This window comes from Ambystoma mexicanum, chromosome 4q (assembly GCF_040938575.1).
Source record: "Ambystoma mexicanum isolate Mex_15411 chromosome 4q, UKY_AmexF1_1, whole genome shotgun sequence".
NCBI lineage: Eukaryota > Metazoa > Chordata > Amphibia > Caudata > Ambystomatidae > Ambystoma > Ambystoma mexicanum.
The window spans coordinates 235,701,566-235,724,377 of NC_090928.1; the positions used below are offsets into that span (position 1 = coordinate 235,701,566).

General features: G+C 44.5%; 1 protein-coding gene across 1 annotated transcript in view; it reads left to right on the forward strand.

The window, feature by feature from the left end:
* The window catches only part of LOC138467625 (formin-2-like), a 629,879-nt gene that overhangs the window by 456,025 nt on the left and 151,042 nt on the right, over positions 1-22,812 (forward strand). The window contains exon 14 of the mRNA XM_069607785.1: positions 14,861-14,953. Within this exon, the coding sequence (XP_069463886.1) occupies positions 14,861-14,953 (93 nt within the window). The remainder of the gene's footprint in view (positions 1-14,860; positions 14,954-22,812) is intronic.

A 22,812-nucleotide genomic window follows, 5' to 3' on the forward strand; every position in this document is an offset into this window, starting at 1 on the left:
ACCAATGAAAAACTGCCCACTCCTATCAGGCTTCAGCACAAAGGCAATCAGAAATGACTAATGGCCTTGTGAGAGCTAAAAGGCGTTCAGGTGCAGCATCTTCTTTATCTCAACTTTCCACAGCTGCTTTGCGGCCTGGGGCAGACTTTGTTTCCTGGTTTCTCTTGTTCCTTTGCTCTTCCTTCCACGTCCTTGTCCCCTCATTGGGTATTAGCCTGTGTATTCTGTTCAGTATTGTGCTTTCCTTGCTGACCTACCGCGCAGCTTCATTTTCCACCTTGAGGCCAGTGGTGAGTGTTCCATCCATCTTGTGCTCCTGCTTTGATTGCTTAAAAGTTCTATATTGGCCTGTTACAACTTTGCCTCAGCCACTTCACGGCCTGGGGGAGTCTTTGCTTCCAGGTTTCCCTTGTTCCCTCCCTCCTCGCTCCTCCCTCCCCACCCCTGTCCCCTGATCGGGCATCGTCCCTAATTCAGTGTACCTAGCAGGGCAGCCCTCCTACCCGTGCAGCCCCCTGCGGCAAAGGGCCCAGAGGCAAAGGGCAGCTCCCACAATAGCAGCTCCAGAGGGTGTTTGCCGGTGTCCACCATGGGAGCATGCAGCACAGCCATCAACCAGCAGTGGCTATCAAGGTAAGAAAGGTGTGGGCAGGGGGAACAGCCACTACTGCTCCCTATTTAACTGCCCCTCATCTCTTATTTCTTCTATTATCTAATTCTGCTGTCTGCTGCACTTGGCAGTTGTATGTTATCAATTTCTGGCATTGGTGAATTGTCCGAGACCTCCAGTGAATCCATTGAAAAAATGCAATCAATCCACAAATCCACCCCCTGTCCTGCAAGGTGCACCTGAACAACCATCTCAGAACCATTAGTGAAAGAGAAATTTACTAAAATGGTGACATGTGAGCCCCCCACCCCTGCCCTCTGACAAAGACTCTCTAATCTCTAAGAGCCCCCAACGGGAAAACATTTGGGAAAGGGTGGGGATGAGACTCCGAAAACCATGTCTACCTTCGTGTTAGCTCTGCGGCTATCGCATGATAGTGCACTCATTCAAGCCTCCCTAAACAGCATAGTTAATTGGAAATTGAATAATCATCCATCCCAGGTTACAAACCTACTACTAGAGCTTGCCTCTCCCATTACTCAAGGGAGACACACCATAACACCTTCTACACTCCCTGCTCCTAAGGGGGCTGAGCTCAGGAAGGAGACATAACTGTAATTGGGTCTGCTGGTGAGGGGGAGAGAGTGGAGCATCACAAAGTAAATTCATTGGATTGCGATTGGAGATTGCAACCTTCCAGCCAGCCAATCCGAGGCGATCTCCCCTACTGTCAGTAATCCCTGCAAATTCCAATGCGTGAATCACAGGCACCCAGCCTCAATGATTCAATCTTCTCTCCAGACATTCAGACGCAAGGGCCCCAGTAGGAGGAGTGTTGACATCTCAAATTCAATCTGCAATTATGTCAGCACTAACAATCTCCTTGGCACCATTCTTTAAATTGTATGAAGGAATCAGTGAGGATTTTAAAGATTAAGCAACCCTCCTAGCGATGATCCACTCTAATCTGATCTCCTTGGAAACATTTACTACGACAGTACAACAGTACAAGCCAGGCTTGATTACGAAGCTGAACAATAAAATAAATGGCAAAATAAACTATGCAACATAGCAAGAGCATATCAAGCCGACAAAACAGCAATGATGGAGGCAATCTTGGATTTGCAAAAACGGATTGGAGTAATTACCGATTTGGGAGTCAATCTGACATCAAGCCTGGAAGGTAATTGGGAAATTAACCTGTTCAGAAGAGAGGCAGAGGAAAAACAGAGACCTCAACCTAAATTCCAGATACTCCTATCGCAAAAAGAAGTAAACCGAAATCTGGGTGATGACCAGACTACAATTATCAATCCAGAGGACCAAAAGTGGGAGGCCCACCCATGCTTCTGTCTGATGGAAAAAACCAGGTCCCTAGTGTTACAACAGTCAACACAGACTCCAATGACATAATTCACAAACTACCATCGCAGAAGAGCGGTACAGATGGTGTCCCACAGGGAGCCATAGGGGGAGTTCTAGTGGATGAACCTGGGCAGATACACAATAATCCAGTCAATTCAGACTCAGTTTACTCAATTTTTGGGAGAAAAACAAAACTATGCAATCAAATGCTTTAATCCAACAAAAAAATCCCCAAATCTGCCTTCAAAGAGGAAACCCAAATCAAACGCCTCCAGAAACTTTGTACGTAACTGGAAATCTAACACAGCTATCATACCAGGGATTGCAGCAGATGCAAGTAGAGGCAATACCCCTGTACTTGAAAAAGGGCTAATTGTTCAACCCAGCCCTTATCCCTCAATAGAGGCGAGATCCCTTGAGTCCTGAGAATGATGGCAATGAATCGATCTCCTCATTGGAATTTTCAGTCTACTCGATTGAATCGAACAATGAGGCCCTTGAAAGGGAATCGGTAGAGGTGCAACACCATGAGGAGGCTGGTCGGAGGAACAGCCAAGAACCTCCCTTGGCATCGAAGCGAAAGGAGACAGGCTCAACCGTATTAGGAGAAGAGAAGTTCTTGACATTGGCCCAGAAAAGGCTGATGCCGGAAAAGAAACTGCTGCACAAAGATACCCTTCCGTTTCTAGCAATGGTGGCTAAAAAACATACAAGTGTAAAAGAAGCCTCAAAAGTAAAAAGAAACAAGCCAGAGTTAATAACCATATCTCTAGAATGCCGGACCCAACTAAATGATGGTCTTATAGTGAACAGAAGAAATGTAATGATTCTATTGCATCATATACCGACACTGCGTTCAATATCCTCAAATGATATTGTCGTAGTAGAATTACTGCATGTAAGAACAGAGTTAGTTAAAAATTAAAAACTTGTGGGATGCTGCTTCCATGTTTTGGTCATTGGGATTTTAATTAACGCAGATGTGGGTCCCGTGCCTGCTGGGCCTAGAGACCCAAGCTACTCCTCACTGATGAGGCCCAACAAGGCCGAAGCACGTTTGGGGATGCTTGTGGTCTCGTGCAATAGGGATGTGACTTAGCAGTTCGGGCTGGACTGTCCCTTTTGGGATGCGACCAAGCCTGATTTGCATATGGTCTTTCTCCTCCTGTAATGGCTTGGCAGGCGAAGAACGATGGTCTGGAGGGTTGCCCAGAGCAACGCCAGAGGTTAAGATTAATTCTAAACCTTCCAGTCATCACCTCTTTGATTTTGCTTTGTCACCCCGAGTGGGATGTGTATGCCCAGACGTGGGTCCCGTGCCTGCTGACCCTAGAGACCCAAGCTACTCCTCACTGATGAGGCCCAAGAAGGCCGAAATATGATTGGGAATGCTTGTGGTCTTGTGCAGAAGGGATGTGATCTAGCAGTTTGGGCTGGACTGCCCCTTTTGGGGTGGGTCCAAGGCTGATTTGTATATGGTCTTTCCCCTTCTGTAATAGCTTCGCAGGCGAAGAACGATGGTCTGGAGGGTTGCCCAGAGCAACGGCAGAGGTTAAGATTCATTCTAAACCTTCCAGCCATCACCTCTTTGTTTTTGGTTTGGGGATTTGGAGCAGGCTTTTGACAGTGTCAACAGGGAACATTTATGGGCCATGCTGAGTGACTGGAACTGCCCTGGGGACTTAGTCGAGGCATTGAAAGAGTTGTACACAGGAACAACGATGCAAGTCCGCCTAAATAAGCAGGGGCTGCTATCCGAGGTTATTAAGCTAAAAAAGGATCTAAATCAGGGCTGCTCACTGGCGCCAATCCTTTTTAACCTGTATATATCGGATATGGAAACAACCCAAAACGTGGTACAAGGATTTCCACCTAAGATCAATGGGAGCCCTATACCATGGATTGTGTATACGGACGTTTTGCTCCTGATTGATAGAACTCCCATAGGATTGCAAAGGCGCCTAGAGGACCTTAATTCCCACATGACCCTAAACAAATTAAAAGTCAATGCTAAAAAATCAAAGATCATGGTGTTCAATTATAAAAAATGAAAGCAAAGCCAGAATTCTAGATGGCAGTTAGACCAAAAACCACTTGATTGCATTGACTCAATTATCTAATTGGGAGTTTGTGTAAATTAGAGTGTGGTGGAAACCCCTTGGGACAACCTGTTAAGATCTAAGGTAAAACATCTATCTGCCCAGGGTATGATCTTACATCAGAGGTTCTGAAAGTTTTCCATGACCCTGCTGATTAGCTTCTATAATAAAAATGTAATCCTCATTTTTTCATATGGGGCATAGTCGGGGCTAAATCTCACATGGAAAATATGGGAATTTCTAGAGGGTGCCTTCTAGAACTAAGTCATCTGACTTCCCAAGACCTTCCCATGGCATGCACCAGATTCAAATTGGGTTTTCTGTCCTTATATTCAGTATCGCTGTGGAAGTCCCTATCCCTGTTCCGTAAAAACCCGCACACAGCCCCCAGCTGACCATCATGGTATACAATGCCTTGGCGACAAAAACTGCTCCCTTCAATTCTTGGATCGAGAAATGTGTTAACTGCTTGACAGAATTAAACTCCTCTATTACCCTTCTGATATCCAGTCCTGCTCTGATAAAAAAGAAGCTCCAGCAACATAATAGGATATTGACCCAGGTGAAAAGAAATTAGTTATCACTGATGAAAGACTATGTTCTGGAGTGTAAGTCACTAATGCAGGTTCCCAAATACATGAAGAAGTTCCCATGTGCAACTGTTTTGAGGGAATTTTTTGCGAATGTGTCTAAATCAATATCCTACTAGGGAGGTGTTGGTGGCACCGAAACAAATGGCCAAGAGTTTGGTGACCTGCAGGTTTTGCTTAGAAATGGAAGAAACTGAAAGTAGAAACATTTGTTAACCTCATGTGTACGACTAACAGAGCATTGTACCTTGTACTTGGGATCCACTATTGCAACAGCTCCTACACTGACAGTGGATGAAGTGTGGTCAAAGTTTCTAATGGGTGAAAGTCAGCCACTAGTGTTTTTGCTGGTGAAGTTTTTAAATGGAATTTTTACTGAGACATTGTGATGATTGTATGCAAGGAACTATGAGGCAGTCACAACAACTACTTGTGGCTTGCTTGATGAGATACATGTATAAAACAAATGCCTGGACATTTTTTAAAGATTTGAAATAAACTGATAAAATAAAAAACAAAAAAACACAAAATCTCTCCACTGGCTTCTGGTTGCTTCAAGACCCTCTGCATCATCCACAAGACTTTCTGGGGCCTGGGGCCCGCTATATCCAATCCTCCCTCCCTAAATACCTCCCTTCCAGAGCCCTTCGGTCTTCCAGCTCTAACTCTCTTCAGATCAGACGCTACCTGTAGATTCCCCTAGTAGATGTATCACACAACAAATATCACAGGTTTACAATTCAAAACTTATTTAAATATTTCTACTAGATATGTAGCCTAAATCTGCCTTGCCCTCCAACATTCTAACTAAACCCCGGAAGTTTCTGTCCATAGGTTGCGCTGGTGGTCCGCTTATCTAGGGTTAGGGTAAAGAGAGAGAAAACTTGCCCTTTCTAGTTCTAATCATCTACGAAATTTCTTTAAAATATGTGTAATTTGCTTTGCAAATGAAATTGGTTTCATTTTATTCGTTTTCTTTGCTCTGCATTTTACACACTTGAAAAAGTATGTAAACAGGCAATAAATTGCAATAAGTTGCCCATCTGAAGGGAACCATTGACAAAAGGGTAAAAACAACACCCAAAGCGTGGAACGTGCGCTCCAATGATGAGGATATTAAAGAAGCCATTATTAAGTTAAAAAAGTCCAATGAAGCAGGACAGATGGACTCACAAACACCATTTTGAAAGAAGATCCAGAAGACTGGACCATATTCAACTCTTTTCTACTCCATCATATTACCAACAGCGGTGAGCTACCAATGTCCTGGACGACGGCCATCGCCATACCAATTTTTAAGAAAGGAGATAGGACAAATCCAGCAAACTACAGACCAATTGCGTTATTGGACATAATTGGTAAACTATTCGCCTCAAACCTACAAAAAAAACTGACCAGTGGGCAATTGAATCGAACATCATTGATCCAAGACAAACGGGTTTCACGAAGGGTGTTGGTACGGATCTCAATCTTTTTCTCCTGAATGTATTGGAACTACATGCACTAAAAAATAAAGCAAATCTTTTTTTGGCGTTCAACGATCTAAAATAAGCTTTCGACAGTGTGAACCAGAGGAAATTATGGGCCAAACTTCACACATGGGGTTGTCCTTTTGAATTGCTACAAGCAATCAAGGCTTTTCATACTAATACAACAATGCGTATTAGATTGAACAATAAAGGTCAACTTTCAAGAGAAATGAAGATAGAGAGAGGTGTAAAACAGAGATGTCTGTTGGTCGCAACACTATTTAATTTATATCTAGCAGATTTGTCAATAGCACTTGAAACAAAAACAGCTCACCCGCCAAAGTTTAACAACCAAGCATTGGTGTCACTGATTTTTGTGGATGACTTATTGCTTCTGGCCCAAACTCAAATAGGATTGCAGCGGCTGTTGAATATGCTTCGACAATATACGAACACCAATGACCAGATAATAAACACTGAGAAATCCAAAATAATTTAATTGGGTTTCAAGACCAGAAAAAGAGGAAGACATTTTTAGTGGAAAATAGAGCACGAACAGCTTCAACAGGTAGAGTCAATTCGCTACCTGGGGATTAGATTGAATAAACAATGGATGAAAATACTTGGTTGGTTGAACTCCAACTTAAAACTAAAATGCAAACTTTGCAAGGCGCTACACTACATACAGGAAGTTTACCATGATTCACTTATCTTGTTCTATACACAACTATGGTGACAATTTTAACATACAAGGTGAAGCAGCATTAAACCTCTCGTGGAAGATCTGGAACACGCTCAGTGGCTGCCATTAGCGCAGAGCAAGGGCTGCAATCTCTTCAATCAATAATTGTTTGTAAATCTCTATCTTTCCTATGGAAATTTATTGCAGCCGACGCAGCAATTCCTTTCCAAATTCTTAGACCTATGGCAACTGGTCCTCACCCTTTGATTCTAAAAAGTGATACGACAAATGTATACTTCACCTTCTGCATTTGGACACTTCACTAGAATGTTTGATATCCAATCCTTGTGCTGTGAAACAAAAACTAAAAATCCAGATTGGACCATATTCAACTCTTCTCTACTCCATCATATTACCAACAGCGGTGAGCTACCAATGTCCTGGACGACTGCCATCGCCATACCAATTTTTAAGAAAGGAGATAGGGCAAATCCAGCAAACTACAGACCAATTGCGTTATTGGACATAATTGGTAAACTATTCGTCATTTACAATTCATTGGGATTATATGGTCCAGTCTCACGGCCAGGAATTTTGTAAGTAATTTTGCCTCTCGATTAATCAAAGCTATGGGTCTATAGGAACTGCACAGCTGTGGGTCCTTCACAAGTTTAGAAATAACAGAAATCTTCAATTCCAACATTGAAACTGTAATGCTGCCAGATTGTTTAAATGTGTCAAATTGTTTAGTAAATATCAAAGATAATCGTTCATGTATGTTTGTAAAAGGCACCTGTAAAACAACCAGGCTCTGGAGTTTTATTAATTTTTAATGGGTGTGACAGAGTCAGTAATCTGCCCTTGTCAAGAGGGGAGAGTGACCCCCTCAGTCAAGGGTGTAACTCATACCAGGCTGGCATTTCTGCTGATTAAGCGCTTCTAGCTTGAACAAAACAGAGGGCCTCATTACGAGTTTGGCGATGTGGGAAAAAAGGTGGAGCTAATTCCATTACTGCCACTTTTTGGCAGTAACAGAATAACCTACATTTTTCCTGCACTGCCAAATTACAAATTTTGCCAGAATTACCATCAGCTGAAATACGGAGTGGTAATTTCTGCCAATTTTGGGAGGAAAAGTTGGAGGAATTACCTCCAGCATGATAGGTGGAGTTACCACTCGGTAATTCCGCCAGTGCTAATTCCGCTGGAAATCCCCATAGGACTCCATAAATGGGGACTAGCGCCAAACTACCACTACTTGTAATCCCATGGTAAACCAACAGCATCAAAATGGCGGTAACAGTATCCGATTTTGATGGTAATTTGGCAGAATTACCACTGAATTACTGCCAAACCAGAATGAAACATCAAGACCTTTATTACATATAATGCTGTCATGCAAACGGCTCCGGCAGACCTTCACACAAACTGGAAACTTGATTATGATAAAAGCAAGCTGCCATGGACAAACACCAGCAGACCCACGTACAAGAAAGGGTCAGGATTTACAAACCATTTTATGTTGTTAACCATTTGTAACACCTCCCAGGGCTGGGGATAAGAAAGGGATTAATGGACCCGGGGAACCAGAATGGGAGAACCAATGGAAGGAAGAGTGGGAACATAAAAGAGGCCAAAGGCCACAGGAAGATGTGGTTTGTTCTGGTGGTGTCAGAGAAGATGGATCTAGAGCAAGAGACAAGACGATGAAGGACGTTCATGGGGTATTAGTGAAAAGGGTAATAGGAAGGTAGGTAGTCACTGAGAGGATGTTGGGAAGAGTAATTGAATGGTGACTGAAGAGAAGGTGGGTTGGAAGAGTAGTAGTGTGGGGGTGAGAGTTGTAGTATGGTGATGGGAATAGGAGTAGTGAAGGTGTGATTGGTGGTTGGGACAGCCCTTCAGATGGCGTCACTTCTCCCCAGAGGGGAGCCCCTTTCCATGAGGCTAGGAAGGTGAGGCCGCTCACCGATAGTCCCACCAGGCATGGTAAAATGTGGGAGGATCTTATGGGGAGGAACTCCCCTCCTGGGGAAAAGGACATTAATCTGGGACAGGCCCCTTTATCTCCCAACCCCACGGGGTAATAACAACACCCAACCCTTCCTTAACTATAATAAAATCAGAGACTATGGGCCTCATTACAGGGTCGATGGTAAAACCCGCTGGTAGGCGGCAGGCTATGACCGACCCCGTAACACTGTTTCCGCTGTCTGACATCCCGGTGCCACTGGGATATCATAGGCGGCGGAACAGTTATTTCCCATTCCCATGGAGTCCTCTAGGACCCCATGGGAATGTGAAACCTGAAGCATCAGCACCATTAGTAATAGGTCAGGCCTGCTAGGGCTTCCATGCCCCTACCGGCAGACTTAGTTTCCCGGTCCAGAAAGTGTGCCGGTATATTGCTACCAGCACCCTTATTTCCAGACCGCCAAACTTGTAATGTAGCCTATGTGTTACTGTAATGTGGCAGACAGTCTCACTATGATAGTGTGAGGAAGGCATGGTATCAAGCAGCAGACACAGACACAATGGATACAAGTTTGAAAATCTTTATTTATGAATTAGGTTGGGATGGTAAAACTCCTAGCTTGCCCTAACTATAAAATGGGAGTAATCTCCACCATTAAACAATAATACATACGTCTGTCTGGTCAAAATAAAAAGGCCTATTCTAGAAAAACCTAACCTTGCCCTCCTGTTCAAGATAACAAATGTGTTGAGGGAATACAAAAAGGAAAATAGTGCGTCAAAAATAAATGTCAGAACCACCTCCCTTCCCCAGGTTCAACCCCATAGGGACTAGAGGCCCACTCTGCTACTTTGTTTCCTTTCCCTTTTACAATTGTTCTCTTCATTTGTGTTTTATCGGCACACGCACAGCCTTCACCTTTCAAATCACAGTCACTTTCTCTTTAACATCAACCGAAATTTGGTTGCTCTCAATAACTCACTGGTTGTGCTAAATTACTTGCTTTCCTCTTTTCCTCGCACTTCCAGGCTGTTACCAGCACCTCCTCGGCTCCTTCCCAACTCTGCCGTTCACCCGGGAGGGTCACAGGCTATTTCCTGGCACCTGGAAGATTTCTGGCTCGGATCTGCTTTTTGAACACTCATGGCTTCCTAAAAGCTTGAAAAGCTCTCTTGGCTTATTCTCGATCCTCTGAATTGTTGATCCCCGTTGGCATTGCAACTCCCACAGCCTGGTTCACCTCCTCCTCGGAAGAGCTGTTCCTTCACGTACCCAGCCTCGCTCAAAGTGTGCTTGTGCGCGCCACCTTTTATTTTCACATGGAGTCTTAATAAGTGGCAGATGTACATTATTAGAACTACGTGCATGACTCTGCATGGCCTCATTACAGGGACAAGGCCAATGCAAGTCAGGGGAGGTAATCCTTCTGACCTCATTCCTCATCTTCTTTGGTGCAGTACTTTTGTCAAAAGAAAGTGAGAGGAATTATGAGAGTTGTAGTTTCCCACAAAATAAACAGGGATAGGGGTTAGATGGGTTGTGGAAAAAGGGGGATACTATGTCTTGTCATTGGGTGTTTCTCCCCCACTCCCAGAGGACCCCCTACGCAGGGGATCCTCCCTCGCTTGTCCTACCCCAGGGTCGGGATCCAAAAGCGATGGCCTTTCCCTGTCCACCTGAGAGAGAGATTGGTATTCCCGGGACTAGGTTGTGAAACACCCTCTGGTTTTTCACAATAGGTAATGAGACAAAGAAGAACCCAAGAACCCTACAGACAAGCAGGAATAGTGTTTGACCAGCTGCTGTCAATTGGACTGACGGTACGCTGGCCCACCTACTTAAGTTCAACAGTAAAGAAGGACAAGAAAAGCGAAATCTGGAAGGAGAAGTCGGCGAGTGAGGAGACCGCTATAAAGCCCAGGAGTTGGAACCAGGGCAATTGAAGGCTGTCATGTGGAGGGACGAGAACGAACCGAGCGATACCAAGAAAGCATCTTGCCAGCCGGCTGAGAGTCGACATCCATGAAGCTGAGAGTCAGTGTGGTGGTGGCGTGACCTGTGGTGGGTGGACCGTGCAGTCCAAGAACTATGCCGAGGGCGCCAACACTAGCTTACTGCAGAGCTGCATAGGCGATTTTAACGGAAATACAAGGAACTGTTATGGTTGCGTGACCTGTAACGGGTGCACCGTCTGGTCTGAAACTTGCCAACAGTAACAGACTGAAAAGTCAAGCAGGGCGAAGAAGAGTAGAAGAAGAAAAAAAGAAAGATCCCGAGATCCCTGGTGAAACTGGTAACGAGTTCCCAGAGAGAAGGTAATGGTAAGAGTAGTCCGGGAGGGGGCAGGGCAGACTTGAGAAAGTGAAACAAACAGACAAGAGAGAAGTAGATCATTTTGTGAGGAAACTCCCTGGTCAGTTCCATAAGACTGGGGTATTGAAGAGTCAAGAAGGACTTGTGGAGCCTCTTACTCATACCGCTGGGGGCATTATGAATAATATTGGTAAAACGTTGAAGAGTCAAGTGGAGCTTGGGCAGTCGCTCCTTCATCCCAGTAGGGGCAAGTTGAAGGACAGTGTTCAACTGGAGATAATCAAATGTCTATGGAAAGAACTTAAAGAATTGATGAAGAATCTAAAATTAACTCAAGGAAAACCTGTTGAGAACTGGGTGTAAACTAGGAGATGGGAGCCATTCCCCTAGTCCTGTGAAATGTCTGGAACTTTGTGAATCCAGGGTTGGGATAAGAACTGTTTTCCTCAGTTTAGTAATTTTGGGGAAAGGGAATCAATGAAGTCCTGAAAGCAGAAATCAGCATCCTTTGGAAGTTGTCTCCGACAGCATCGAGGCATCCCTTCCCCAAGCAGTTATGGTCTCCAAATGCCTGCCAGAAAAATGTCTTGTGTTCCACTGGGAACTTCAGAATTGTGGAAGATATCTCTTGTTTAGAAGAGGTCTCTTGTCTCAGTCGATCTTACTCTTTAATGTGTCAATACTGGATCACTCCAAGAACCAGCTCTTCTTTCCCCCTCCCCTCTCTTTTCAATAAAAAGGGATGAAATCTTTAAACCCCTCGAAGAAGGGACCCTAAGAGAGGCAAACAAGGCAAGAGACACCATAAATAAGAAGAGACTTTCAAGTCAAGGTCTAACTCACAAGCTAGGAGAAGGGAGGCATTATCCTAGCCATAGAATGTTCGACCCTGGATAAGGAGGCTTTCTCCTGGGGTATGGTTTTGAACTTTTGTGTGTCAGCGGTAGGAATAGCTTTGAGGTTTGGGCCAGGATGGTAACATTTCATTTGGACAACACAGACTTCCTGACAGACCTGAGTTTTAGTTTGGTTGAGTTAGTGAACCCACCTATAGAGATAGGAAATTATAGGATTTTGAAATATCAAATAAATGTTTATAGTCAAAACTTTAAAAACCAGGTCAGATTTCTGATTCTTTGTCATCACACAGTGTGGAGGTGGGAGTAGTAGCAGTGTGCAAGAGTGATTAGCAGTAGTGTGGAGGTGGCATTAGTAGGTTGGAGGTGAGAGTAGAAGTCGGAGTAGCTGTGTGGAGGAGGAAAAGTGGTGGAGAGAGATGAGAGTATTAGTAGAGCAGAGAGGGAAGCAGTAGGAATTTGAACAATGCAGTGGTAGGGAGAGAGGTAATAGAAGTAAAGAAGAGGGCGAGACAGAGAGTAAGAAGGAGTCAAATGAGAGGGTGGAGTTAGACAGTAGCAAGAGGAACATCGGAGGGAGAGAGAAGGAAGTGCAGGTAGAATTGAAAAAGACATTGGCTGGAGAAGGAGGAGACAAGGGTGAACACTAGCTACATCTAGGAAGAATAATAGAATATCGTGGAAGATCAGGCATTTATCTGGGGTGATTGAAAGGCACTATCCAACTGTGGCCCTGATAGGTGACACCTAGAGTGTTCCCAGAGTGGATATATATATATATATATATAGGCATTTGCTTCTAGGCCATCACTAATAGACATATTGTTATTGCATTGTAGGGGTCATGCAGGGCCCCACTCTGTGCCCTTCGTAACTGTGATCCAGTTCAGCAAACTCTCTGTTTGCTCCATGTTGATGGTCTCCTCCATCTTGTCTGTTGAATTGGCAGCGTGGTAGTGTCACTGACAGAGATAATAACTGCACTGGAGAATGTAGCAACCCTTTCGACACCACGGAACAACACCACCCCTGATTTATGTAGTATCAGGATAGCCCTTTAGTAAATTAATGTGCTCAACAGTTGCCACAATTCATAGGGGAATTCCAATTAAATACTTGGAGTGTAATGTAAGAAAGTTGATGATGATTTTTCAATTGAAGCCTTTTTTCAGATTTTCGGGAGAAAGATTGTTCCGTTTTGAGTATGCTGTTAATGTTAAAAACAGGTGGTATAGCAAATGTCCCTTGTTTTTAATGATGATAGACATTATGATTAGTGAGGTATTTGCTTCATGCAGTATTTATTTTATAAATATCTTGTGTTAAATACTTCATGATTACTGGGTTGAAATACCTCTTAAAAACCAGACAGTCGGTCCTACAATGTTACCTCCTTCAAAAAGGTGGAGTTAAATAAAATGATTTGCTATCTTCATAACAAAACTCTGTGATGCTCACATTCTCACCCTCTTTGTGAATGCAGATGCACAATGTACAGAAGGGCTATTTCTGACCAGTCTGTGCATTTTTATCCATGCGCAACCAGGCGTATTCATCACTGTTTTCCCTTATGCATTTCGATATCTCAGACAGGGATAGAAATGGATTTTTGATTTTGTATAAAAATGGATATGGGGTATTTCTAAAATATTGCTTTTTTGACATTACTTAGGGCCTCATCACGAGTTGGGCTGTAGCCCTTAAATGCAGTGGTAACGGTATTACCGCCGCATTTAGGGCTGGCCCTATCACGTGTTGGGTGCTAAATCGGCTGTTTTACCTCCAGCTTTTTTCTGCAGGTGAAAATCCCTGTTTTCGGTGGTATTACAGCTGGCTGTATTAGCCCGCAGTATTAGCACCGAAAATTCCCCTTTGGATCCAATGGACCCAATCAGGAATGGGAATTTACCGTTAAGGCCCAACCTTTGATCCGGTGGTAATACCACCGGACCAGTCGGTGCTAGGGCTATTACAGTTGGCGGTATTACAGCTGGGAATACAGCCCAACTCGTGATGAGGTAAAGTCATGACAGGTGTTTTCTCCTGGGAATACCAAAGGTGCGGTTATGGTAAATACTGCATGTGGTATTCCTAGAAGAAAAACCTCAAACTTTTAATGAGTCCCAAGGTGATTCGCGAAACATATCCATCAGAAAAAGGTTCTGGCCCTAATACATCAATGAAACAAAAGATGTATTTACAACAGACAGCTCTTAGTGCAATATAGCAAAGCCTGTTAGGGTTATGCACATTCAAAGCTAGGAACAGCAAGCTGGAGAGTGGTCTGCACCAATAAGGGTTATCTGATAGCAATGAGAACCTTTCATGGAAGCAGCTAATTCCAAAAAAGACAATACAACCTTACTAGAGATTTGCTAGACGACAAGATGAATGATTGCGCCTTTACAATCTAACTTGCTGCTCCCACTTCAACCTATCTATTTGTTTTGTGGGCCACCAATAACACCACTTGAAGACAATATCAAGAGCCTTTTTGAAGCATGTGGACCACTGTTGATAGTCAATATTGGTGGTTAGAGTGGTATTGACAATACTGTAGACCATTTGACTGACACCAAGGCTCCATTAGGATTTGGTCTAGGTGCCAGTGAATGTTGTTAATAATACCAGGGTATATAGGGTTATTGAAACAAGCTGGGAAGCAAGTGTTGTGTGAGGTGTGAAGGTGCAATGCAATGTTGTGTTCCCTTTGCCTGAAAATGCCACATATTGTTTAAGCCCCAGTACAGTAAGCTCAGGTACATTTCTCAGTGCCATCCACAGGGTTCATCTACAGCCTTGTAAAAATGGAAGCGTTTTAGTGCTAAGGTTGCAACGAATGATAAAGTTCAATAACATTTTCCACACCCGGTTGTTATATTTCTTTATTTGATTTGCAGCATGTGAAATGGAAGCAGAGAAGGTTTATCGTTTATCATTGGAAGGGCACATTCAGCCTTTTAAAGAGTACATGGAAGAGTTTCTACTGCAAGGTAAAAAGTGAATTGTTCATTCCTTCTCATTGACATGCCTGTGTTTGAGATGCACGTCTATATATTCATGTATTTGTATGTATTTACATTGTTTTTCCTAGCACCAATTATGTTGCCTAGCAGCTAACTGAGAGCTGTTTGCTATACCTAAAAGTGCATGATAAGGTCAGTGCATTTGGGTTAACAGCACAATATTATGGTTGGCGTTGCAGTAGTTAATGTGCTAAATTTAATTTATCAACTATGCTCCTGTATTCGAAAGGGGATTTGAAATAGTGTCCTTGAATGGAGAGAGGTTAATAGATTAGGTGGAGGTGGGCAGGGAGAATAAGACGCATTGGTTAGGCTGGGAAGTGGGGTGAGTTGGAACCTGTCGGCAGCAGGAGGACAGCTGTTACATGATGAGCCCTGGAGGAGGTACACAGGAGATCCCCCAGGACATCGCCCCCATCCCCATTCTTGTTATTAGTTCCACTCATAACCCCACATATACTATGAATAGGAAAAACTTAAAAAGCACAAATGAGCTCCTATGTGTGCAGTCTGCAAGCAGGAAATGCAATCATGGCACAAAGACCTGGAGAAAGAGAAAAGGGAGGCAAGCATTGCCCATGTTCCAGATTGTGAACCTGACTACAAGCTCTGCCTTTTTTTGCAGTAGCTACAAATCCAGATGGTTAGTGTAAGGGTGCAGTAGTAGACACAGGACACAAAGGTGGCATGTATGTGGGCACAAACATTTTCTAATAGAAAATAAGCAAGAACCCTACTTATAACTATAACTGAGAGTTAATTCCCTGCCTCAAACAAAACAAAGGATAATGTCAGACTGTCCTTCAAAATAAAATAGTTCACTGTTCTATGTGCCTTACACTTCAAAAGGAAACTATAAAGTAGGCTACACCCTAGCTCAAACCGGATTACTCCCTTCTTTGGGATGTTTTTAGGCAGATCGGGAACGATGGGGGAATATCCTTCGTCCCCTAGCTGTCACTATGCTTTTCCGTGTTGTTCCACACAGATGGGGAGAAGGTCTCTCTTCCCCAGACCATTTCAGGTGATTTTGTTTTTAGTTCCAAAACAAGATTGGGAAGGTGTCTCCCTTCCCCATGCCTTTCTCAGGCTCTCTTTCCATTGCATCAATTTTGTCTATCTTTCTGCCAAAGTCTATGTCTTCCTTCCAATGGTCTTCTCATAACTTGTGCCAAAGGATTTCTTTCTTTTCCCCTGGACTTCTCATAACTTGTGCCAAATGATCTCTTTCTCTTCCCCCAGTCTTCTCCTGACTTTTGTTAGAGAGTCTTTCTCTTCTCATTTGCTTCTTTTCTGTTTTTTTTTCTCCAAAGATACCCTTCTCACCCCTTGGTCTTCTCTTCTCGTTATCTGGGTTCCAAACCCCCTTCTCAGCTCTGTAATGTCTCTTACTTAAGCCCAGTTCAGTATCCTACGAGGCGCAATCTTGCATGTATAACTCTCTCAGTTTCTCAGTACTCGGGTCCAAGACCCCTTTCTCAGCTTTATAATGTCTCTTACTTAAGTCCAATTCATTATCCTGCCAGGCGTTCTCTTGCATGTGCAACACTCTCCGTTTCTCAGTACTCGGGTCCCAGGCCCCTTTCTCAGCTTTATAGTGTCTCTTAATTAGGCCCGGTTCACTATCCTGCCAGGCTTCTCTTCGGGTCTCTCTGGTGTGTTCTCTCACCTAATATGTCCCCAGTTGGTCTCTCAGTTTGGTCCCACTGAGATGAGGCAGATAGTTCTGCACTTCCTCCCAACCACAGCCTCTGGGGTCTCTCTGTGCTTTCCCGGTCCCCCTCCACGTACCTTTCAACTTGGCCTGCAATGGTTCCGGTCCTCGGCTACACTGATGAGCTTCTCCAGCTTCCCCTGGGCTCTCGCGGTCTGCTCTTGGCAGCACCAGCACGCTAGTTTTTCCCCACAAATCCTTACGTGGATTTCTGGATTCCTGCTTGGTGCATTTTACATTCAAGCCCTATTATTTTTCCACTTCCAGGGCCAAGGTGGGCTTCATAATCTTCCACCTTACAGGGAATGCGTTATCTTGGCCCACTCCCCTAGTGAACTCTGGAGACGTCCTCCTGGACGATTATGATGCATTTATCCAGGCGCTCAAGTCTATGTTTGACTGCCCCGAACAAGTGTTCAGCGCCCAGGAACGCCTACTTGATGTTCGGCAAGGATCCCAGGATATGCTAACGTTCGTTACCAGATTCAAACAGCTGGTAAAGGAGGCTGATTAGGGCCCTGAAGCGAGTTTCACCTTATTTCGCAGGGGTCTAAATGACAATATCAAGGATGAATTAGCCAGAGTGGCTCACCCCAGTTCGTTTCAGGCTTTGGTAGATCTAGCCTTACAAATAGACTTTCGTATCCAGGAAAGAAGGGCTGAAAGGAAAAAGGCTAAGACTGCCTTTCAACGAACCCCTCCGGAGTCGACGGTGAAATCCGATCATGTCTCAACCCCTGATAACGACTCCGAACCAATGCAAATAGGCGCCTTTCGTGGGACAATTAGTCCACAAGGAAGGATGAGAAGAATTCACACCGGCCTGTGTATGTATTGTGCCTCAGACAAGCATCTCGTTAGAGAATGTCCTTTAGCCCATCCACGGCATTCGGGAAACGCCAGCTCCCGGCCCTAGATGGAGCGAGGTTTCAGGAGAAAGATGTCTGCTCCACATCAATCACATCCTTGAACTCTCCTCGACAGAATAACCTGGTGGTTCTACAGGCCTTTCTATCGCCCTCCAAGCACAAGACCTATCCCATACTGGCCCTGGTGGACTGTGGAGCTATGGGAATTTTCATTGATGAAGACTGGGTTATCAGACATAAAATACCATATGAGTCACGGAACATTAAACAGCCGATAGAAGCAATTGATGGGAGACCTCTCTCTTCAGGACCCATAACCCTACAGACAAAAGAGGTCCGTCTCTCCATAAACCACCACCAAGAGCAGATTACATTCGACATCACCAAATCAGCCCATTACCCTATGGTTCTGGGTATGCCCTGGCTTCAAAGACATAATCCGTACATTAATTGGACAGCAGGGTCATTGTTTCTGGGCTCTGAGTTTTGTATGTCCCACTGTTTATCCCTGGATCTCTCCTTAACACCAGCTATTGAACATTCAGGAGAGCAAAAAACCTCACTCATGGTTTCCAACATTGTACAAGTCCCAGAGGTCTACCAAAGATATACTGATGTCTTTTTGACTGCCATAGTCCAGGCTTTACCCCCTCACAGACCTGAAGATTGTGCCATTGAGACAGACCCCTCGGCAGTAATTCCCTTTGGCAGAATGTTTATCCTTTCAGAACCTGAGAAAAAGGCCCTCCGAGAATACCTGGACATCAATTTGGAAAATGGCACCATAAGACCCTCAAAATCTCCAGCGGGTGCCTCATTGTTCTTCGTTCCTAAGAAGGATTCCAAGGAACTCAGACCCTGCCTCGACTACCGTGGTCTAAATCAATGCACCCTCAAAGATCGGTACTCTCTGCCTCTGATTTCAGATATCCTGGAAGCTGTCAAAGGCGCCGTAATATTCACGAAGTTGGACCTCCGGGGTGCCTATCACTTAACCCGTATACGGGAAGGGGACGAATGGAAGACCGCCTTTAGAACACCCTTTGGTCACTTTGAATATCTAGTCATGCCCTTTGAATTAGCTAATGCCCCGGCAGTTTTTCAACGTTTCATGGATAGGGTGTTTTCTGGCATGCTTTTTCTCTTTGTCATTGTCTATCTAGACGACATTTTGATTTATTCCAAGGATCCCTTGAAACATGAAGAACATGTCATGGCGGTACTACAACGGCTCCGTGAAAACAAGCTCTTGGTCAAACCTGAGAAATATCTTTTGGAATATGAGAATGGACCCTTCAAAGGTAAAGGCCATACTGACCTGGCCTGCTCCTACATCGGTGAAACAGGTTCAGTCTTTCTTGGGACTTGCTAACTTTTATCGAAAGTTCATTCCTACCTTTTCTGAGCTCGTCCAACGATCGTTGCTCTGCTGAAGAAGGATGTTCCCTTCATCTGGTCTTCCTCGCAAGAGAAGGCTTGTCAACGCTTGAAGACAAGATTCACGCAAGTCCCCGTCCAGGCTCAGCCTGACTTAGATCGCCCTTTCATAGTGAAAACGGATGCCTCCAACCATGCCATAGGAGCAGTCTTGAAACAGGTGCTTGAGGACAAAAGTGACCACCCAGTGGCTTACCTCTCTAGAACTCTAACAACCAGCGAAACCCATTACTCCGTCCTGGAAAAGGAGCTGTTGGCAATCCGCCAAGCCTTCACAGAATGGCGACATTTACTCCTGGGTGCTAGATATCCAGTCCAGGTCCGTACGGACCATCGAAATCTACACATTCTCCAATCTATGGAGTGCAGGAGCAGTCATCAGGCGCGTTGGGCCTACTTCTTCACCCAGTACCAATTCCAAATCACTCATGTTCCTGGATCACAAAACGTGATTGCGGACGCCTTGTCCCGACGTCCTGACTATTTAACCACTGAAGATAGGACCTATCCCACAATGTTTCCCAACACAATCTTTATAGCTCAAGCGATCAACCTCTTGGAAGAGATTCGAGCCAAAACCCAGTCCTCTGACCTCTGGAAGGACGTCTCTAGGAAGAATCCCTGGAATTTAAGAATCAAGGAGGGATACTTATTCAAGGACAATGCCTTGGTCATTCCCACACCGAAACTTCAACATAAAATAATAACTCTCTGCCATGATACTTTTCATTCTGGACATTGTGGTGTAACCAACACGCTCCGTCTTATACAAAGACAGTTTTGGTGGCCGGAAATGAAATGCAAGGTACAAGAGTACATTAAGACCTGTACTGTCTGCAGTCAGAATAAGCACGACAATAAGAGACCGGCGGGCCTTCTATTGCAACCTACACTGCAAACAAGACCATGGGAATGTATAGCTACAGACTTCATCATGGAATTACCACCTTCCCGGGGTTACACAACCATCATGGTAACCATAGACTTGTTTACTCATATGGCACATTTCACGCCTCTCTATAAACCTCCTTCCTCTTCAGAGCTCGCAAGGAATTTTCCTAGAACACATTTTCCGTCTTCATGGACTCCCTTCCAAGATCATATCGGACCGAGGACCGCAATATATTTCACAATTCTGGAAACATCTTTGTCGTGTTCTAGGGATTCAACGCGCTCTTTCATCTGGATATCACCCACAGACCAACGGGGCCACAGAACGTGTTAATCAAACCGTGGAGCAATATCTTCGTTGTTTCGGGATGATTGGTCCCTCCTTATACCCTTGGCCAAATTTGCCTATAACAATTCAGATCACTCAGCGATCAACGTTAGCCCCTTCTATTGCAGTCAAGGTTTTCATCCCTCCGTGTTACCTTCAGTTCTACCACATTCAACTCCAGTACCTTCACTTGATTCCTGGATTGAAACTCTCCTCAACATCCACAAGGAAGCCAAGGAACAATTGGGAAAAGCCCAGATTCGCACTAAGCGATATGCTGATTCCAAAAGAAGACCAGCACCCTCCTATTCTATTGGTGACCAGGTCTGGTTGTCCTTGAAACTATTACCACGACATCTACGCCTTAACAAGTTAGCCCCCCGATATTATGGTCCATTTTCCATAAAAGAAATCATCAATCCTGTTTCTTATCGGCTCAAGCTACCAGACTCCTGGAAGAGAATACATCCAGTTTTTCACACTTCTCTACTCAAACCCTACATCCACTCCACCAGGAAAACCGGCAGACCCAGTCCTGTGATTGTGGACAATCAGCTGGAATATGAAGTATCCAGAATATGTTACTCCAGGTACAAACGGGGTCGGCTTCAATACCTGGTCGAGTGGAAAGGCTATCCTCCTAGCGAGAGAACATGGGAACCACTATCCAACCTAAACACCCCTCGATTGCTGAGAAGATTCCATCTCATACACCCTGGCAAGCCTGGTGGGACGGGGTTTCTGAGGAGGCATGCTGTCATGAACCTTGGACATAGCCCCTTCTGGTCTTCCTGGTCCTGGTCCAGACGGAGAGTGTGCTCCTTGATACTTCCAACATGGCCGTGCCCAGTGCCGTGTTCCGTACTAGCCTGTACATCAGACACGGCACGTTCTATAAATGGGCCACCCCCCCGCGCCTCCACGCGTCTCAACGCTATCTCTAGGTAGTGTCTCGACGTGTGTGTGCTGCTAGGCGTTACCCTTCCAAGTTCCTGGCCTACTCCCTTATTCTTTCTTCCCTTTTCCCCTGTTTCCAGTATCTCTTACCTTTCTTCGATCCTCTTCCTGGACATCCTGGAACACTCGACTTCCTGGAACTTTGAACGCTCGCGCTGGAGTCAGACTCGACTCGCGCGCACTTATACAAGTCCTGGTCCGGCCGGGAGAAGGAGTCCTCCGCGGAACGCCACAAGAAGAGAACTCAGGTGAGCCGGGGGGAAACCTTTGACAACATCTCAGTTTGTTCAATGAATCAGAGATCAAATGACTTTAGTCCATTTTGCACCCAAGTCAAGCAAAAAAGAATATATTATCCAAAAACCAAACCAAGAATATTCAACATGGGGACTTCTCCCCACTTCAGATAATAAACTCTTGACCCAGTGGCATGGATCCTACGTAATAATGGTAGTAGTGTGTCACCTGAATTATCCTGATCAACAGGGGGCACGCCAAAAGCCTTTGCGTGTATACCATCTTAACTTATGGAAGGATAAGGAAGCAGATGAAGAGCCCATCCTTGTAGCCATTGCAAAGAAACTGGAAGAAGCCAAAGTTATAAACAAAAGCCCTAAAAGCTTGATCCCACAGGGGCTGAATCTTTATCAGGCCTCCCAGAAACAAGACTTGCAGGACTTTGTATCACATTATGCTGACATATTCTCAGCCCAACCCTTGAAAATACCAGGATTCTTTCATTACATCCATCCCACTCCAGGAAAGACAGTTCAAGTGAGGCATTACCTGAAACTCAACTTCATGTGATCTGGGAAAGAAATCAGAATGGGCGCAACCTGGGTTAATTGAGTGCTACTGAAGTTAGTGGTTCTCTGCTATTATAATGGTGGGCAAACTAGACAGCCAATGTCTTTTCTATATTGACTTCAGCAAGGTGAACAAACCATCTCAATTTGATTTCTACCCCACAGCATGCCCAGATGATATGATTAAAAAGACTGGAGCTTCCACCTATGTCTTCACCCTGGATCTCACCCAGGGATACTTGACTGCCCTCTGCTGCCAGAAGATAAGGAGAAGACAGTGTTTTCACCCCCACAGGTGCTCTTCCATGTTTCCATGCTTCCCTTTGAATTGCTGCCAGCCACGTTCCAATGCCTTAGGGACCTCCTTCTAGGAACGTCATCCCGGTAGACCACAGGAGGCATCGCTATCTAGTGGGCGATATGCTCAGGAAAGCTAGAATGATCATTAAAGCGACAACATGTCATTTGGAGTAATGCAACTCACAGCTTTGTAGCAGTTGGAAGAGTAGTAAGATTATTGGTTTACAAATGATACAGCAAAATGAATACACATCAATACATTAAAAAGAGATACAATAAAAAATGCAATATGATGCTATTGATCCGGTAGTTGCAGGGCACACTTCTAGCTCCCTTGGCTGCATTGTGTTTTGCTGCTTTAAAATAGATGGGTAACTGATTAGATTGTGTTTTCAGCATTGCTAGTGATTTCCTCTTTTCTAGAAGGTATTAATCATCGAACCAAGTACCCTCATTTAGCGTTTGGTAGTAGTGGGTGGCAGGGGTGGGAGGCAGTCAGGTTTCTGGCACCTAATGCCCAAAAT